General features: G+C 44.4%; 1 protein-coding gene across 1 annotated transcript in view; it reads right to left on the reverse strand.

Annotated features, from left to right (window-relative positions):
• Positions 1–18,240: 18,240 nt before the first annotated feature.
• Positions 18,241–21,611, reverse strand: part of LOC131264421 (lipase 3-like) — a 34,859-nt gene continuing 31,488 nt past the window's right edge. The window contains exon 2 of the mRNA XM_058266724.1: positions 18,241–19,341. Coding sequence (XP_058122707.1) covers positions 18,241–19,341 — 1,101 coding nt within the window. The remainder of the gene's footprint in view (positions 19,342–21,611) is intronic.

Here is a 21,611-nt window from a genome sequence, read left to right on the forward strand (position 1 = left end):
ATCACCGAAGACTAAGTACGAGTGGTTTAAAGTATAAAATTGGTTTTGAAATAATTACTTAGGTTGGAAGAATCCGTTCAATATTCTACTTAATACTTTACAAACTTTGTTTGGTTTATTGATAGCTTCAGAGCAAGGCAACGTAATCATCGAGATGGATCACTTCTTGAGAGCACACAACAGATTAGAATGCGTTAAGCCTTGGGTTTATAACTCATTCAAACTTTGCCTTCAGGAACATGAACATTTCTTTCCAACGAGCTGACCAATGAATAACAGACCCAACCGATGAAACGCACGATCCACGGAAACATGCTCCCAAATCACGGATTGTCAATGATTTGTTAGATCACTCGACGTGGTATTCAGTTTAAAAATCGCCTCAGGGAAACGTAGAAACGACCTCAAAACAGAGCAGAGTGCGAGCAACGTCAACGGTGAGCATAACAAGCTCACGACACATCAGCGTTCGCACATTAAAAGGGCCGCATTCAGCTTTCGTGCCGCAAACGTCGGCCAAGCCAGGGCGAAAAAGGGAATTTATGAAGGCGACTGACCACGACGAAGGTGGCGAACAGCAAAGGGAACAGTTATGCGGGAGATTTGACTTTGGCAATTTCCGGTGACTGTTAAGGCTTCACGTCTCAGCTGATGTGAACGAAATTAGTATCCAAAGGAAGGTTTTAGTCGAGTGGAATTATCTTATGATATGAGTGGATTCTTTGTTTCATTCAGTGTGCAACCAAGTTTCAAAGATTTATTTTCCATGTTTGCTAAACGTCGTTTCAGTCTACCATTCGGTTAGCCAAATCGCATCCTAATTGACACATATTGTACAATTTTTATCGGTTTTACTTCAATCATCAATGTCTACCGCTAAGCTAAGCTGGAAATATAGAAAAGGAGGAAAAAACACTGCGTGAAACAGGTCCGCAAATCTGTGGCAAAGAAGCGAAGGCAACGTAAAACCGGTGGTAGTTCGCATAAAATTATCCATAAGGTCCTATCCATAGCATCTCCGAGTATTTTGTATCTCTTTCAGCTGTCTTCAGCTTTACGTCTACGAAAATAATAAACCACTCAAGCTCAATCGGACTGTTTTTTCTAGCTGCCAACAACATAGGTTTTATAGGTTTTCACAGGTTTTATTGCAAACATGTTGAGGACAGCGTGTCCACTGAGCATGTAAAAAGTATTTACTCAAGACATTTTACTGCAATCCTCACGCTGTGTTTGTGTGGTGCAGTATTTATTTTTTTAGCTCACGTTGGTCTGCTTTAGTTTCTACTTCAGTCTAAAAACGCAGCAATCAAATCGAGAGAGCTTAATAAATTGTCAGACTTCTCAGTGTATAACATAGATAAATATATTGTATGACATGCTTTTTATAGTCAAGCGAGTAGCTTTCATTTTCACTAAAGTAGATAGATGTTCATTAAAAAAAAAAACTCGCAATATCGCAATCCGTAACAATGGGAAAAAATGTGCCTTTCCAGCGTACCACAAGGCCACCGTGACAGCTATTCCATTTTTTAATTGTAACACCTACATGTCGCGGCACTTTCACATTCCACTCTGTCGCTCGAGAGAATGCTGCCAACCCTCAAGTTAACCGGACAAGTGGACAGCTGCTTTCAGCCCAACACTGCCCCAGATTTCTGAGCTCCGGCAGCAATCGTCTCGGCCGATTTCAAATGCGGCTTCTGCAACTTGGCCTATCCAACCATTGCCCCATCGATAGGGTACTGACGAAGAGTACACGCCTTCGACCGCGCTAACACACCCTCGTGGAGTTCAGAGACCGCAAGAACTGACTGGTGGACATCGGGATCTTTTGCGAAGCCCAACCTATCATCATCGGATGACATTGGAAATCGGACAGTCATCCACCAGTGGGTCTTGCAATGCTCTGCCCGACCTGGCTCATACCTTCCTATCGAGACAACCGCCAACCGACGGCCTCCGCCCAAGAGCCACCGGAATGCGTACAGCAAGTGTCGCACGGCTCAAGAAGTTCTTGTGAAACGAGCGCCACCCGCTCGATGCAAGCACTCGTTCGCTGTCTTGTGCTTTTTTGGACTGCCTTCACACATCCCCCTACGCCCGGCAGCTTCACGCGGCGGGTGTTAATGCACTGCACCTCGCACACATTATGACTCATTAAGCGGCAACTTCGAGCCTCCGTCAGATGATGTTGTAGGCGATGACTGGCGGCATCGTCAGAGACGAAGAGAAACACAGCTTCTCGTCGTAATCGACAGCGCATTGACAGTGTGGGATTTATGAGCGCAACTACCGTCTGAAGTCGGCTTCCAACTCCAACTCACCGGGGCGCTATATCTGTCTCCGGCATACACGACACGACAACTCCCTCATATCTTATCCTGAGACTGTGGGTGACATTTACTTTCTAACAATCTTTTGAACCAAAAACATAGATGCCAAACCCTTTTAATTGCTGTCAGCTTGATTTTGTGAACGATTTTGTGGAAGAGATCAATCTATCCAACTGGGATTTTTTTACACAACAGTTTTTTTCACAAATACATTCCAACTCACTGCAAAGTGAAAGTTTTATAAGTAAATTTTGCCAGACTTCCAGATTAATTATTGAGTGTGAATAAGAGGAATCAATCGAAATAATATATTACAATAAGCAAGTGGTGTCACCATTTTGTTAAATCACCCTTAAAATTAAATGTGCTCCTTGGAAAAAGCATAATAAATATTCGAAGCAAAATGGAAGAAATCCTTGAGATTCAAAACTGAAGCAACGCGTGTCTTCCACAACATCCTTCAGGTAATTTCCCGTGAGGGCAGTATTAACTTAATTATGCTTGAAATTAGCATAAGGCCAATCGGAGACGACTGTTAAAAAAGAAATCCACCAAAAAGTATTTCAGGGCTAAGCGGTTCTCAACGACAAGAACCGTTGAATGGGAGAATTAAATGCATTTAACGTTGGCCCATTTAACGGAGCTCATTAATTAAAATTAGGTTAAACGGTGGTGCGGTGGTTAATTTCAGCTGGTTGCCTTCGTTTTCGGCTGCAAACCGTTCCGAGTTGCAACTCGCTACCGCCTTAACCCAGCCATCGGTGAGGAAAAATCACTTTTTGATCTGAGCATTCACACGCTTGGGCAGGGCTGGGGGACGGGAAGCGCCCCAGGGGGCCAAGAAAACCATTGACATTGTTGGCTCTCCGGCAGCGGAGACAGGCTGCCGTAGTGGCCGGTTCGTTGGCTGGTGATGTAAGCAAAATTCGAGCAAGGTCGAAGTCGTTAGGCGTTTCCCCCTTTGGGCGTAATTGTAATTGCGTGCCCAAGGAGCTGCGGCCCGTTTATATTTGATCGTTTGGGTAGGAAAGGTTGATCATGTTCTTTTTCAATAAAGGAAGGGGTTCTTTTTTCATTTGTATAGTATTTCCAGAACCTAACTGCTTCCAAAGTATTGATTTTTTAAATTAAAATGCAAAAGCAGCTTTTTTAGTTTTACTTTCGTTGGCCTTTAGTGACATGGCTTTCACACCTGTTCGAAACATGTGAATCCAAAAAAATCTCTCGAGATAGAAAAGTCGTGGCCACTTTTCGCTTTCCACCGCGTTAGGCTAAATCGAATTGTCCAAGCAAACGACCTCACGAAGAAACGGCGTGAATTCCAACGGGAGAAGGGCAATGCATACCCAGCAAACTCAAGTTGGAATGCTACGATGGAAGACAGCTTCCCAGCTTTTCACGACATCAAGCCTTTCCACTACCCCTTCGTGCACCATCACATCCGGCGCTTCCAGAGGCAAATTCAAGCGACTCGCCAAACCATTCATTCATCAACCTGTCTGCAGCAGTCGATTGCATGGAGAGAAAAGACACCCTCACAGACACCCTTCCTCTATTTTCCGACCAATGCCGAATGAATGCTATCGTTCTGCTCGAGTTGGGAATTTTCCATTTTTATTTGACTAAATCACGCTTGCGGTCGTCGGTGCGGCGTTATCTCGCGGTGGGAACCGTTTTAACCTGGTCTGATTTATTTTTATTTGATCGCTGGCGATCAACGAATTGTGAGCCTGCCGTGGTGCGATCTTAACGCACTCACCAACCAACTTCGAACAAAGCCATGCACCCGACACTTGGCACATGGTGAGAAAATGGTGGCGGCGTGAAAATTGCGCACATCGTCCCGCTTGTCTAGCGTCGGTCGTTGCTGGCAGATGTCTGCGGGGGTGGGAAACTACGAATGGATGGATGGAGAACCGGAGTATAGTCGTTTTTCACAACCCTCCGCAGCAGATAAAAGTGTGTTATTTAACAACATGATTAGACTGCATCATATGGGAGTCAAGATAAAACGGACGGGATACGATGCAGAGCAGCAAAAACATTCCGAGCAGCTTCAGGTGGTTTCTCTGCTTGGGGATTTAGTTTCGCGGCGTGGGGAGGGACTGTTGCAAAGAAAATAGGAAAACCTGTTGGGGAAATTTCAATCTAACTTTATGTTCTGGCGAGTGCATATATCTAATTATTTTCTGCTAGGAATGCATGTGGTGGAATAAAGGCTGTTAAATAAGAAAGATTAACCTAATTGTAAGACGATCGAAATTCATAAATGTATTATTCGAAAAACAAACGGTTAAAGCAACCTAGCAAGTTCTTCAAAAAGTAGAAAATGAAACATATTTTGAAACGTAATAACATTTACTAAATACCGCTTACAAAACATGCTTCACGCAAAATGTTTTTCCACTTTAATTCAATACAGTTACGTTTTTCTTTCTTATTTTTAGTTATGTTTACAGTTGATCGTTTAAACTCCTTTACAGTGAGACAGCTTCAATGTGCTACTTACTTTCAAAGCCTTGCTAATATACTTGATTTTATGACGTTTGCTGTCAATTAGGCCTAGAAAACATTCTTCAAATATTTGAAGCTCCCTACGGTATTCCATTTTGCAAGAGGGAGGCACATTGCTGCACCTTTGCCTTCATTGCTGCTTTATTTATCTATCTAAACGGTTTCGTTTTTTAAACTTATGTCAAACCAAATCTCATTTTCAGTTTTATTTTTTCTTTTATTTTCTGGCCTGCATTCGACACCTTCGCGTATCATGTGTTGGGTGCCGTTTCCACCGATCGTAAAAAGATTACATCACCACCCCGAACAGCGTCCCTCTCCATCCCAACCAGCAGCCACCAAACGTGCGTACGCGAACATAGAAGCATAAGCCAACGCACCATCGGGCTGTGATGGTTTTCTACTCTTTTTCATCTTCTTCACATATTTTTTTATTCTCAATCCGCGAGCAAACGTTATCCGATAAATATTCGGTTAATAACAACCTGTTTTAATTTAATTGAATCTCCTGCGCGAACACACTTGTGTTCCTTTTCTTGCGTAGATTTCTTTTTATCTCTCCTGCTCCATCCACCGAGTAAATGCAGTTTGATGCCTTTCTTCTGCAATAGCTTAACCAGGCTGGCGTCCCACCCTCTTCACCACGCGGCCATTTTCCCGCAGGGAGCTAAAACGTCCGTGGGGACGAAAGAGAAAAAAACGAATCATTTAAGCTGACCACCTGTCCAACAATCATTCCGTGGTCACATTTTGGTTCAGTGTATCAGAGGGGAAAAAACAGAAAGGGAGCCCTTTGGTCAAATGCAACCCCCTTCCCCTGTCCCACCCACAGGCAATTTCCACCCAAGCTACCCAGGGCGTTGAATGAAGTCCAATTAAAGCGTTCATATGGTCATTAAATTATGCTCCGCGTGCTCTGCCGAGATTTGTGTTGGTGGGTCGGCGAGGGGGTACGAGTTCGGTGGCTGCGTACGTGCCGCCCCGCTGTGGTTGCGGTCACCAAAGGGTAGTGTTGGCACGTGCACTTACACTTTGCGGTGCATTTGCGTACACTTGCGTTTAGATCCTCCCTGCACAGCCCTGGCCTTCTCGGGATCGTGCGGGAGCTGCTTCCAACAGCACGATAGATTAAAATTCAATCCAAGCGAACCAGCAAGGCACCCTCGACCCAGGAGGGAGGGAACAAACGTGATGACTAACAAACACTCGCACGCAAGCACTTCATTTGACGTGAATTACCGAATGAGCTGGAACTAGCAAAAAGGTAAAAAAAAGAGTCAAAACACTGCCACCACCATGATTTCGTGCCATTCGTGACTTGCTCCGCACGCAGCGACAGCGGGCGGGCCGCCCCAGAATGTCCATTTGAAGGAAATAGTGCAAATAAATAAAGTCACCGAACGCAAAGCAGCCCGCGAGGGTTGCACACTCGAGCGTTTTGCGAATACGTGATCGATAACAGCATGGGTGATCGACGATGGTGCCTCCACCATTCCTCCACTCACACTCGAGGATGGTGAGGAAATGAAAATAATTCAATCACCCCTGCTCGAGCCCGGGGAAGCGAACGCGCGATGCCGGTTAATTCCATCGACTGATCAAATATCGTGCTGGGCGTTTTTAACGAGAGTGCGTGTCGGAAGGGCTGCTGAAAGGAGGAGTGGAGAGAGGCAGCTGGCAGGACGAAGCCAGGCCCGGGAGCGAATGTCTCAATATGGAAACGGTGCAGAAGTGATTTGATTTGCAAAAAGCGAACACCGGGTGTAATTATTCACACTTCACATCATGTGGCAGTCGGTGAAATTGACGGATGACAGTAGGGGGGCCCGCGATTGATTATTATGTTGGCAGAGGGATACCGCCACAGGTAGGGGAGGCTTTTTTTATGCCAAAACGAAAGCAGCATGTCACAGTGAAAATGTCATTATTCGATAATTAAAATTTTAAAATTTATTTTCCAAACGGAAATTTTACGTACGTAAACTTAAAAGCACACTTACATTTCAAATTAAAAACTTTGTTGTTCCTAGATCCAAGAAATTGTGCAATTAATATTATTAAAGGGATCAAGTTATTGATTTGTTTGTTGACTTTAGCATACAAGCATTCACTCACTTAAAAACCTTTGCTTCCGTTGCAAAAATGTGTTCATACCTGAAAATATAAGAAAAAAAATCATTAGTTTCTGGTATGCCTTTTGGTTACAGACCTTTAAAACTCCGTAAAGATCAAATGGTAAATGGAAGTAATTTTAAAGATAATTACGAAAAAAACCTTTTTCACTTCCACAAACTTGTCTTCGATGTCTTGTAGGTTTATGATATGTGCCTTGTGAAAACTGCATGTGACTATCCGAATGATGCACCAATGTTCAAACGTAACCATTAACTGTGATTTACATCCTCTCAGCATGCAATAGAACCTCGAACCATCCACAAACCCCGCTTGGTGTCTTGAGTTGTTTAGTGTAACAGGTAACAAACAACAAAAAAAGCGCAACTCTAACGTACCCCGAGGGCAGTCGGGAACCAGCGGCTCAAAACGGCCTTGCTCGAATGAACCGTAAATCTTTCCCGCCGCGGTTCTTAAATCGCCCCCGGAGAGGAACACACGTGACGTGACGCTGCACTTGGCGGAAATTGTCACTCATCGGGTTTTAGTGGCACGAAGTATTTAAATGTTTCCTCTGCGTGTTGCATATTCGTTTTTCGGTTTTCTACGGCAGCTGATGATAATCGTTTGTGCAATTCGCAACCAGCGATTGGAGTGCAATTTATTATTGATTTAATCATTCTGTTAGTATGTGAGAAAATGCATGGCGCAAAAAGCCACAACCTAGCCATGCTCAAATTCAAAGCTAAGTCCCTTCACCAACAACGGGGTGAAAAAAAAACAACCCGTACAGATTAGAGTTTAGTATTAAAGCACGTCGTTTCTCGATTTTCACTTGACAAATTGCTGCCGTCCACCTTCACGAAGCATTAAACAAATCGCACGCATCCGGGGACGCACCGTCTGCCGTTTACGCAAATCGTTATGATTCGCGGTAATCGGCGGAAAATCCCAAAACCACCGGCACGCGATCACCAATCAATTGGCCTTTCCCTTTTTACAATGGTGCTGATCAATATGCTGATTTTTTGTTGCTTTGGGTTGTCTGAAGTTCGTTTCTTCAAAGGTGGAGTAATAGAATGATGAAAATAAATTCGCGCCCCCGAAGGCAATGCCTTTTTTGCAACAATGCAATCCTAAATGCAATCGGCTTGCGGGAGAGTCATTGTTGCGAGGAAAATTCGTTAAGTCGGGTGCGGAGCGGTGAAACAATAAATAAACATTAGACGGACGGAAAGAAACGTTCACACAAAATGTCAACGCGTTGAGCAACATGGGCCGAGGTCGGTGTTCGTTGATTGACTTTTCGTTCGCTCGCTCGTTCGTTCGTTCGTTCGTTCGTTCGTTCGTTCGTTCGAGCGTCTGATAAAGGCGGGATAACAAGCCCTTCGTTTTGGTCGCATGACTACAGGTGCGGAGCAGCGTTACACATCGAGCAGCCATCTCAACAGCGCAGCCCGTAGCCCAAATCCCAGCCTGCGCCGGAACGGTAGCTAGGTTCGATTTTCACGGTGCGTAAACGCAAACCCAACGAAACTCACTCGGTTCGTCGCTTGGGCCGTTGATGTCACCGGTGGAAAAATTGCCCGCCAGCCGTTATGAAATGGGCAAAATCCACTCCGGTGGTTTGGCGGGCATGAAGAAAATCGATACATGGCCCTGGCATATGTTTTCCCTCCCCCTTCCCTTTGCCCTTGCCCATCCAACCCGGTGGTAGTTTTGTTTTCGTTTCCTAATGCGATAATTACAAGGTTTTTGATTGTCGACTGCCTGTTCGGTCGCCAAGCCGCGTTGTGCGGTGACAAACGAACCGTCACTAAGCGTAGGACCGCAAACCTTCGCTCGCTCGTTACTTTCACCCCCTTCAGAGACGGGCGGAACCGGAGGGAGAACACTTTTCTGCACGGAAAATGGCTTTCGGAAACGCAGAATGTTGGACGGGCGGACGGACGCCGCTCCTAATAAACGGTTTCTCGCGCCGTGAGCAAATCGCAGACTTAGTTTTGGTGACGGTTTATTTTTCCTTCCTGGCTGACTTTGTCTTCTTTTTCTTAAACAACGGCACAAAAACAATCTACGTACGACGGAGGCGACCAATGTGCATGCCTTTTTCTTTTCATCACAAAAAGCCTACCGAGACAAATTCTGCTTCGTTTTGCCTACCATTCAAGCCTCGCACATCCGCTTAAGCCTTTCATGCCTTTGGCGAAAGATCGAGTGAATGGTTCCGTTTTGCTTCGCAAACTGCATAAACTGTGGTGACAAATTAGCGTGTGTGGTTTAGTATGTTTTTCCCTGCTTCAACACGCTATAGTTTTAGTTTTTGAATACACGCTGTTTTACGGCCGTCGTTCGGGAACGGGCGACCATTTATGCAAACCGTGTGCTTCCTGATTTGTTGAAAGATAGGCAATCGTCAGAAAGATCAACATCGTAAATTTCATCGATAATGATACCGGGGAAACCGATCACCTCAATCATTCATCGGTGTTATCTTAGATCAACCGCATTTGCTAACCTTTAAACCGGTTTCGAAAAATCAAGGCTACAGAACATACTAAAAATATATAAATGAAGGAAGTAAATTAAAAAATGCAGATTAAAAATAATGGATGTTTAGGAAATTTATTCACTCATCCACTAGATCCTATCCAAAACTCTGATTGGCTCATTTGCTACCAATTGCGTGCAACCGATGTGCGGCCAGATGCGGCAAATTGCTATAATGAAGGTGACCGCAAATTGCATAAAAATCCAATCAATCTAATACGATCATCGAAACCGCGCCGTCCGAGCAACGCGTCCAACAATCGGGACAGTTTAGCCACGGCCGTTTCGGACCATTTGTCCCAAAATCCCCGCCTGTCCTTGGGGCGCGCGCACAAGAAACATGCATGGAAGTGGCTCGTGCTGAACGGATTGTAAAGAAAAGCCAAGCAGGAAAAAAGACACGATCATAACAAGATTGCCCTCTTTCGCGGAGCAACTTTTTGCTTTAATCAGATTGCATTTCACACTAATAAACCCGATTATGTTTGGTGTTTCTTTTGCGAAGTCGAGCGTCTTTTGAAGGCCACACAAATATGTGTTGGGGGTGGTGTTGGGAAAAATAAATCTGACCTGCAATGGATTGATATTAATCAATCGCAATCGCTGCTAACTTCCTTCGACGCCGGACGCCCGTCTGAAAACTGTCATTTATCATGAGGCACAAAGTGCCCGCTTGGCAGACAATTGTGGGTGAATAGTTAAAGCTTAAATAAGCCCTCGTTCTCCGACGAAAAGGAAAAAGGGAACGGGCATCAAAAACCCCCATTGGCAAAATTTTATATTTTCCCTGGGACGGGAAACACAAATGAAGCCAAATTGAATGTGCAAAAATGACCCAATAAAGCACGACGCCATGGGCAAAAGCATAAAGGCAACCACTATGGGGATTTTTGTTTTGTTCGATTTATTCTTGCGGTATAAAATTGCCTTTTTTGTGAGCAGAAATTGGAGGCGATCGTCCTTCGAGACAGTAATCACCCCAAACAAAACTCGCCCCTTCTCTTGTGCAAAAGGAAGTGAACGATTACATGACGGAGCGTTACATTGATTGTGTTACGCGACATCGTTAAATTAGATCTGTTTTGTGGTTAATTTTGATCAGCTTCCCATTTTATCTCCGTTGACAAGGCACAAGGGATAGGTTGAGCAATCGGTTGGAAGAGAAATCCTTCGCTCTGTACGAGCGCACGGTGCGTACGAGTATGGCAAAAGATTTTCTATCGAAACCAATAAAAAAACGAGAAACACTCCGACCCGGGCACGAGCACCGCTGACACCGTGAAGTGTGGCGTGAGATTTGATTAATAGCATTAATTAAGTAACAAATCAGACCTTTGCACGCCCCAACATTCCTGCATTCATGGCACTTATAAACCCCGTCGTGTCAAAAAGCGAAACGGACAGGACGGAACGGCGGAGCGGCCCGTAGCCCGAGAGCTTCTGGTGCAGGAGGTTTGAAAAATAGTCACCACTTTCCATAAAATCCGTAACGATTTATTTGCCCCGTACCGCCGGTAGCCCGATCGGAAGATAAGGGTTTTCGGACTCTCGGCCGCGCGGGTGAAAAATGCCACCACAACAGGAAAAGTCAGCTGACGTTGGGGTCGCCGTTGTAGGAATGATACATATCCCGTTGGATGCGTGTCGCCGGTTGAAAGTACTCACGAACGACCCCCGGGCAGTCGGTATCCTTTATGGGCCTTTTGAAGTTGTACAAAAATATCCTCCAGCGGTTGACGGTTTCATAGCTTGTCGAGTATTTTTAACCACGATCGTTCGGAGCGGTAGCTCCAAAAGTGAACCAGTTCTGATACTCTACTGTAGAACTACATTGCGTCACGTCAACACGATTAAATGTTACGACCCGTCTTAAGTAAGCACATTACGATCAGCTCCAGCTCGCTACAGTTTAAACTGCTTTGGCTCATGTTTATGTGCACCACCAAACTTTAGCTACCTGTGTCTGAATCCACAAAGTGTTTGCCGGAGGTGATAGGATCATAGACCCGAGTATAGCTATATTTTTAAGGCCTTTTAATTACCTGCAAACAGTCATAAACATACTTTTGCATGTTCCCCATGTGTAAAACCCTACGTTGGGTATTTAACAGAATATATAATAATCTTTAATTAAATTTATTTATTGCCAGCAAAAGGTGTTTTTAACGTTGTGGTTACGATGCTAGGAATCATAGAGTATTTAATTTTTAATATGTTTAAAAAAATAGCGGAACTGAACAAAGACAACAAAATGAACCTTCTAAGAGAAGAGCATAAATTATTTTTAGATCATTTCAATTGTTTTTTTCAACCATCTCATGACATAACAATTTCGACACCGATTGTGTTTCTTGTATTAATGTTGTAGCAGCTGTTCGGTGCAACATAACTCTCAACCACGAGAAGGCAAAAACTTCCTGTTAATCCCGAGAAACACAAGCCACTTTATCTCGAACCTCCATTCCATCAATCTTCAGCCCAGTCCAATCCAATCCGGGTAATAGAGATCTCATTTGTCCGGCTCGGACACCGGTGTGCACAATAAATCCTTCCTTCCGGTATAGGTCCAGGATGGAAAAACCAAATACATCCCACTTGCATTGGGGCTAAGCTGAGTGGTGGACACCCTCTTCCCATCGCTGTTCCCGTGGCTGGGCGAAACGATCACATTTCTCCTGTCACCCTCCAGACTCGGGTATACCGGGTGGTTTATTATGATATTTGAAAATTAATCTCCTAGTACCCTCCTCCCTACCCTGGGCATGTGCTGTTGGAACGGCTTCTCTCATGGGCAATCTCTGATCGGTAGATCACTGCAGCTAATCCCGGTGGAAGGTACGGGAAGCTCCTGCTCCATCAGACCCGCCGCCATCCTGAAGCCACGAAAGACAGACAGACGAAGGCCTAGGTCTATGGCAACCACTACCAGATGGGTGGGGGAAAGAAAAGGAAAGTACCCCAAGGTTGACCGCCGACGGGGCCGAGAGCAAGTTACGTCAAAATCCGAGCCGAAGACAAGTGATGGAACGAACATCAGGCCAGCGAGATGAAGAAAGCATTGGTGGATGGAGTGAAAAATAAAAGTGAATCATTTCTCCTTCGTTTTTGCCTCTCTTTTCAATCAACAATTAATCACCAACCAATAAACATACCATTTGACCGCAGGATCCGGAGAGGGATGTGTAAAAAAAACATAATAAAATAAATGAACTTCCACTACACTTGCCAGCCCGCCCCACGTTTTCTTTCTCCTATTTTAAAGCGCCACTTTAGTTCACGTCCATCCTGCATGCTTGTCCATCGGGTGGCAAGAGGAAGCGATTTTCTTCAAGCGCAACGCTTTTTCCATTCCGGTAGATCACGGACCCGGCGAGGTGAACGGACGCTGGCTGCAGTCCGGTCGTATTAAATCCGCACTAATCCAACGAATCCGAAGTAGCTCCACTTAAGTCGAGCTCGACGGTGCAAAAGTGTTGACGGGCGCAGCGAAATGATAAAATAAATAATAAGCTTCACTTGGGAAAACACAGAGAGAAAGAGAGGGAGGAGGAGAAGAGAAAAGTTGAGCAAAAGATGAACTTCGGCGAGAGATGTGGCCAATCCGTTCCGAACGTCCGTTGAAAGCGGCCCATTTGAGACAGCGTTGCTAGCGTTTAATTAAATGCGCAGGTTTCGGTACGGAGGAACATGACAGGTGTCGGTTTGGCAGCGTGAAAATGGAAAGCGCGAATTTGAAGCATAATCCGCTGGCAAGTGTTGTTGCTTGCCCTTTCACAGAACGCACTGTTTGTACAACGCTTAAGTTTGTTGTTTTCTTTCATTTTTTTGAGAGCAAACACTAACCGAAATGCAAACAGAAAATGATGCAAGCGAATTCGATACGTGTGTTTAACAACACGAATTAATTTTTTTTAGCTTTTAATGCTTAACAATTCCAATACATTCGAAAGATCAGAAATATGAGATTATGTAATGCTTGGAGAATACATTATTTAGATAACATTTAAAGTCTTTAAAAATTCGATAATTGAATTAGCGGTAAAATGATAATTCATATTTGCATATTTGCTAAAAAATTGCAATAATCGGAACGATGGATAATGAAAACAATAAATGCATTGTTCAACTTTGTGATTAGTAGACCAAACATTCGGCGTTCAATTTTTTGCGAAAAAATGATTGAAAAAGTAAATGAGTAAACCCTGTTTGCACAAAAATGTGTTAATGAACTCGATAATGCTCACCGTTTGGGCATTGATATTTTCGGCGCGAAAGTTGTACTCCCGCAAGCAACTTCCAGCGTTTAAATCGTTTCCCATCCCAACGTTTGCACTGGTTCAGACTCTGCAGTTCATTTCCTTCAAGCTCAGGTGGTTGATGGCTCAAGTGAATGACTCTCCCTTGCATAGGGTGAGGGGGGGCATCCCATGTCTATGATTCCCCCCTTAAACCCCGGGGAACGGGACGCCAGCGGCTCATCCGGGGCCACCGTCATTAGCATGTTTAAAAGCAGGTTCCAGCTCGGTTATTACACGAACCGCACGAGCAGATGGAGGCACTCGACCCCGACCTCATCGCCGCGCAGTTGGCCAGCGACAATCCGTCGCAAATCAACAATCGCATCTCGCACTCAGCTCTCGCAGCTACACGAAGAAAGTACCAATTAGCACCCGGTTATTATTAGTGTTCCGAAAGAAAGCAAGCCGCCGGCGGATGATAGCTTAATTTTCAAGACCCCTAGTAGCTGGGGGTGGTTTGAAAGACGCGTAATAACGTGGGAGAAGCCCGAGCAAGCAAGGTGCAAGTGCGGTGGGAAAAATCTCCCTTTCCGATGGGACTCGAGGTGATGTTTGGATGGCTTAGTTTGCAGATGATTTATAATAATTCCCCCAAGGTGTGCCATAAATCAACAACCTCAACTAGCGCTCTGAGGGAGGAACGGCTACGGTCGGAGGAAGTTTAATTGAAACTTAACCCAACTTTGTTGATGTAAAGTCAGAAGTGTTTCTAGTTGTATCTAATAGCAAACATGTTAAAGTTGATAATTGTTACAGTTTTTCTAAAGATGGTTGTATAAGGTTGAATCAGTGACTAAATTCTTATTCATTCTGTTAGAAACAAGCGAAGCAAATAACTCACATTTCGTTCTTTTCGTGTACCAGCTACAATGTATCAATATTCATGTTTCGTCAAATTGATGTAAATCATCTTTCACATAAAAATACTAATCAAGTCTCGGGTCAAGTCTTTCATAGTTGCCAGCGTATTTTTCAAAAGCTACTTGGCAGACAGTGTTTTATTCGGACGCCTATTTTCAACCTGCAGTTTGCTGTGCTGCAACGTAGTCAAGGATTTCTTACGAGAACAAAACTTCACGTAGGTTTAATTAGTGTAAATTATATTTTACTACTCCGTCTGACTGGCCTCGATGACATTGTGGTCGTTCGAGTCGTGACATACCCGCTCGAAAACCTAGCAGTTGCAATGGATAGCTGCAACTATTCATTTTATGACCCTCTGCAGGCCGAGACGGAACACACTAATGAAGCGATCAGCGTGCTTGAAGGAGATTTTAATAAAAACATAAACAAAGCAACGCTCGATATCAACTGTGGCGTGCCCTCGCATTCTTGGGCCCTAAGTTGGAGTCGCACTCTAACGACTCGGAAAAAGGGAGCAGCAGAAATACGCCATCGTTTCTCAACGAGCTCCCTTGTAATGCGAGTCCTCGAGGGATCCTGTTTCGGATCGCCAACTGAGGCGATTAATCTCCGAGGAATTCCGAACCATAAGCCACTGGAACGGGGAGATTTGAATGCATGCCGACTGAGAACATTTAAATATCTGTGTACTTACGGTTATACTGAATGATTCATACCAATGGAAAAGAGTATCTGTTGATGGTGCAGACACTCGGCTTCCAGAAGATTGAAGTACTTGTTGGTCAGAATTACTCCGCTTGATTGAGTGTACGCAACTGGAGCAACACAGCGTGGATTACGCCTAAATACCACCACCCAATCCTTATGGGCGACCTCTTCGGGTCTTGCGAGACCAAGGTAAGTCTCAGGAAAACATTCAGAACTCAAACCAATTCGTCCGTCGGTAAACGGAGTGGAATTCGAAAGCCAAACCCTTTTTGGAGTTCTTTCGTTCCGTCGTGCATCTCTCGGTCCTCGTGAGGGTGTGGAACCGAATCAACTCTACAGTCTCTAGTGAAGGGACATACACATTCAGCGAACCTCAGTGTACCACTTCAACACGAACAGACCTTCGGTTCGCTTTACTCTGGCAAAGGAATTCCAGCCCATACGAAGGAGTGTGGCCGACTTCGAGACTGACCGGCATTAATTGAATTTCAACGCCTCGCATGTCGGGCGAGCAGGTTTCCCTAGGGCAATCGAAGAAGTAAAGAAGTTATGCAAACTTGCAGGTGAGCAACGTTCAACCGAAAAACATGCACCGAACATTGATGGATATGTGTTTTTCGGGTCCAATTCTGAGACGTTCGCTCCCGTTTTGGAGCTGACTGCAGTTGGCCGACAAATGGAAGAAACGTGACGAATCTAAGATGTTTCGCCGGGCGCAGCTTCTGAGCCCAGACATTGCCAAACTTGGGGACCACCAACAATGTGGATACATTGGAATGTTTTGGTTGAAATGTGGAACATTGTTTAAACAAGTAATAGTGGATATATTTTGCAGATCCAAATTGTTGTGAGATAAAATACAAGCAGGCTACTGCCTCTGTAATTGTAAAAAAAAACTTGCTGTTGAGCATTGCAATTGAAAACGTCTTATACTACAAGCTTCTAACTCATAACTTCCAAGTCTTGCTGGTTGGGAAATCAACCAAAAAGATTACTAAACGCAATGACTTAATAGCAAGTTTCTGAGTTAACTGGGCAAAGCATTAAAACTCGTGGGATGAAAAACATCTACACGGAACGTAGGTACCATTTACAACCCATTTCAATCAATAATCGTTAGCTATCAGCGATCATGCTGCTTAGGTTAGGTTGCTTCACGGAGCAAATCGGCTACATACACTGAGTCGCCAATCGCCGGGCATAGAAAACATAAGAATCTATGGTCGTACGCATCGCACGCACGTATGCAAGTGGTGCACCTGCAGCGGTGGTAGAAAACTGCATCGTAACAAAAAACTCCCAGCCATAGCTTTCACAAGAACCGACCGTTCTGCAATGGTTTGATTATAGTGTGAGAGCAGCTGCACGCATCATTTCATAAATCAAACCCGGACCGATCGGGAGAGACCACCCTTGCCGACCGCCATTGCGAAAGGGTTAGTTTTTTACCCTCTTTGCTCATGCATTTTTCCACTTTTCCCCCAGCTCATGTGGGAATCGCTAATCGAGCACGATCGGAGCTACGAAATCGATCGATTGATCGACCTATCGATCAAAATCAAATGGGGGAAGTCTCGGTCCACTAGCGTCTTCCTCCGTTTGCCAACCATTTGGGGATGTTTTATTTTTTATTCCAACGGTCATTGCTTTACAGAATGGTCCGGGCAGCAATTACACCTTCATAAATTTGTATTAATGGTTTCACATTTGCGTTCTCCGGCTCTATCCCTTCGTGGTAAACAGATTGTCTCGGTGTTCGGGACACAGATTGCTGGGAACTCCGCTCGAAGAAGCGTGACACAAACGCTTTTCCTCACAGAACTTACAATGCAACGAGAAGGGGAGACCCGTTTCTTGAGAAATAGTTTGGTTCAATGAGGTTTAGAAAGATCATTTCATTCGTCATGTGCTGGAGAACATAATAGCAGCTCTGCCGGTGTTGGATGAATATTTTTTATTACCTGGAAAGAAAAGAAACAACAGTATATAGTTAGAATACAACAAACGTGAAGAAAACTCTATGCTATGAAAATTTAATAAGCATCATGGTAAGTATTAGAATATATAGAAATAAAATAAAATGGTTCAGTAAAACGCAAATTGAATTAAACCAAATGAAACTCTCACTTTCGTTGTAAACGTTTTTCAGGTATCGTAACTTCTCAAAACCACCACACTTGGTTTAAAATTCCTTACGTAAGCCAAAGCACATTTTTTACGGCATGTTGTGAAAATGATTTCAGCCGCCAAATGTGCGTCGCCCAAATTTTGCTTCGAGCAAAACAGCGCTGCCAAACACCAGGGAACAATCAAATCTTAATCGTACCGAAACGAAAAAAAAAGTTCGTCAAAAAGATATAAAACTGAAGACAGTCGAAAACTTTTCCGCCGTGCGTGAAAAAGCTCACGCATGCGTTACCAATTCATGCGGAAGTGATCCATGTAGCGCGACCGGCACACATATGCATGGGAAATTGTTCGAAAAGCAAGGGGAAAACACACACACATGAAACTGAAATTAAAACAGTAAAGCACCGTGAAAGCACCCAGTTTTGCTAATTTTTTGTTCGATAATAACTTTGGGGCTGTGCTTATTTTGTTTTGTTATTGCGATTTTATTTTGCCATAATGGAAAAGTTGAATAATAATGACGAATTTATAATCAAGGTTACAAAATCGCAATCCATTCCACAATTTTCCGCCATAATTGTTGAAGAAAAACAAAATCTTCGTTATGTTTTGGTGGAAAAAGATTTTTTTAGATCTTCAATTTTTCAACAAATTTAACATTCAAAAATTGCTAAACTCAATTGTGTGCAACTTTGGGAAATTTATTCCAATCAACTTTTCTTTAGCATTCAAACACTTTCACCCGATTGTCCATCAGTTTGATTCCAGAACGAAGCCACAACCATCCGATACAAGCGATGTGCTCCGAAGTGGAACAGAAAATCAATGTGGTTCCACTTGCGTGACCCAATCTTGAACTTCTGCACTACGTTCGGCAACCGATCGGCCAAATCCTCTACGTCCTGCGCCGGCACAAAGATATCTCCTTCGCTGTAGTACAACGTAACCGGGGCGGTCACATTAAGGAGCGGATATTCTGGCGGAACTTTGGCCCGGTAGCGTTGTTCGTTGCCTTCCGCGCCGTAGTCATACATTTGGAACGACTTGGCGAGAAAGTTCTGGCCAAAGTGGAGCAGCTGGTAGACGGAACAGCCGGCGGGCGTGTTGGCCAGTATTTCACCCACCAGCGACCGATTGATGGAGTCGTGCGCTCCGACAAAGTACCAGATGTTGGTCAGCACGAGATCCGTCGGAACGAGACCTGTCTTATGGCCGGCATACATCAGATCCATCGAGGAGCCTGCGCCACGTCCTCCGATTTCGAAACTGCGCGTCAGCCTGGCGAACATCTCCAGTTCGTCGATTCGGGACGCCAACTCTAGGGCGGGAGAGGTCGCATGGTGGATGTATGCCGCCGGAGCCATCAGATGCACACTGGCAAACTTGTCGTTGTACTCCGGACGCATGCTGGTTAGGACTAGGAACGCAGCGCACCCCTGCGAGTGCCCGACGAAGTGCAATGTCTCCGAGGACGTGCTCTCCAGAACGTAGTCCACCATGGCGGGAAGATCGCGCATGCCGATCTCGTGGAAGCTGAAGCGCCAAAATTCCCGATCGCGAGCGGAAAGATTTTCGTGTTCCTTCGAGAAGGTGTTGCCCCGCACGTTCCCCAACCACACGTCGAACCCAGCGTCGGCGGCGATGAACGAGATCGACTTTTCCGGACCTTGAACCGTCCAGTCAACGGACGAGCTGAGCAACCCGTGTAGAACGAGTACTACGGGCTTTCCAGCAGCGCCGGGGATTCTGGCCAGCGAAAGAATGTACCCATCGGAGGTGGTGACTTTGTGCAACTCCACCGGGTAGCCATGCTTGGCAATCGAATGACGCTAGAAAAATGGTCACAATTAGTTCAGGAGACAACGGAAATATGCCACATCTTAGATATTACCAGTATGTCGTCAGATTTTTTAGCACCAACAAAATGCGCCGCAACTAGAACCAAAACCAACGATAGTGGGACAGTGAGTCTGCCCATGACTGAATGTGAACTGACTGATCAGATGCTGAGCGCAACGATGAACTACATCGGGGATGATGCGATGTAATTAAACCTAATCTAACATTCATAATTTCCAACTCATCAAAACCACCTAGAGACTTCACCAGATAATAGGTATAGATGGGATTTTAATCAGCTGCAGTTTTAGTTATTCAGTCAAAATTGTTGTATAACAATTAGTGTGCACGAAAATCGGATGTTTATCACAAATAATTAGCACACATAAATTAGAAATTTACTAACGATTAGCAAAACTAAGATACGTATCATATAAAAAATGGTCAAGTATCATTTTGATTTGGGTAATATACTCAACAGAATTGCTATACGAAATGTAACGTAAAGGGAGAAAATAAAAATATACATTATAAATAATCTCAAATCATTCAAAACTCGCTCGCAAAATACATTTGCTGCAATGTCATCTAGCCCATTTCCATTATTAATCATAATCTCGTCAGAAAATCTTGTCACTCGGTTGCACGCTACTGATTGCGTCCGGAATCAAACTTGTGTCACACCATAGTTGAGTAAGTATGCGTTTCGTAACCGACTGACGTTCATGATCGCGTACTGTGAATCAAAAATCTGAAACTAGCATTTCAAATTACCCATCATCAGCTTCCAAGTGCACTAAGAGGAGTGACTTTACCCAAAATCTTGCCAAACAGCATATTCATGCTCGAAACAGGTTAAAAAATAATAAAACAGATCACTGAACTGTAAAAACAATAGAGAAAACGATGCTTCCTGCCTCAAAACTGGAACTAATTCGCCCAAGTGACGAAAGAAATGGAAAAAAGTACATAGAAAACCCATCGAAACAGGCGGCTTGTCTTTTGGAGGAGGAGCGAAAGTCAGCCACTTTCGGCCGCGGTACGAAACGAAATCTGATGCAAAAGATGCCAATCAAGCCGGCACGCTGTCCATGGATGATTTAGAGGAAAGCCGGCGGACAACAATAAGGGTGCGTGATTAAATCGCGCGCAACAAGACCGGAAAGATACCAAAGCATCCCACTTCCGATTCCGAGCCCCGAGTGGAAAACCGGAGTGGAAGCGAAAGTCATGAAAATCCTCCTAGTGGATTGCAGATTTTCATCTCGTCATCGTCGGTGTCACCACGAGTTTTCTGGTAGATGCGATGTTTATCGTCAAAATAGAAGAAAATCGGAGCGACTACGTTGGGAGTGAGGAAACACGGGAAACAATGACCATGTTGTATGAGTCGACCCACAACCGGATGGGGTTTTCCAGCTCGTCAACCCAAAACTGGCCGAAGGGAAACTGGTAGGGAAAACATAATTGCGCGCTGGTTGAAACGCAGACTCACTTTAAAAAGATGATTCGTACCAACTAACGAAAACCGAAACCCTCCCCCCTCCTCCTACACACACAAACACACACACATCCATAGCAGATCTCTTAAAGCGAAGATGATCATGATGCACACGAGGAAAGCACAGCTACCTTAGATGGAATCAAAAGCAACGGAAGAGCAAATACAAAGTGATTGCCCGTGTGGAGAAAATCTGTGTGAGTATGTTAGTGGAAACCTACCAGTCAAGCGAACCCTTTTATAAAGTGATCGGCATCACACGTTTATGGCTGCGACGGGTTTTTCTCTGGAGCGTTACCGAGGATAGAAAACAGCTGGTGGTGATTTGAACGCAGTTCTCTTTTGCTGTTGGTTCCCGCATCAGCAGAAAAGAGGAAATCGGTAGCTACAAATGGGAAGCGACGAGTTCAACAAACTTTTTCGTGCAACGCTACAGCTCCATCCGTTAAAAAAGTTTTCCACCGAATACCCGAACACGAGAAACAACGCGTCACTTATCGCTAATGATGATCGTAAACATTTACAGCCCCTTCGTACCGGAGACGCGAAATGGCATGGCGTCCCGAGCCATCCCGAATTTCCGAAACGCAGAGGCCCGGAAAAGCGTATCTTTAGTGTGCACTTTTCTTTTTCTCCGCCAGGTTGTGAAGTGTGAATTAACGATTGGGCTAATTTTAGCGATTTTATCGTGGCACTGTGTTATTACTTTTATTTTCCATGCTTCTCGCTCTCACTTTTATACTGTGGGGTTTTATGTTT

Source organism: Anopheles coustani, chromosome 2, assembly GCF_943734705.1.
Source record: "Anopheles coustani chromosome 2, idAnoCousDA_361_x.2, whole genome shotgun sequence".
Classification (NCBI taxonomy): domain Eukaryota; kingdom Metazoa; phylum Arthropoda; class Insecta; order Diptera; family Culicidae; genus Anopheles; species Anopheles coustani.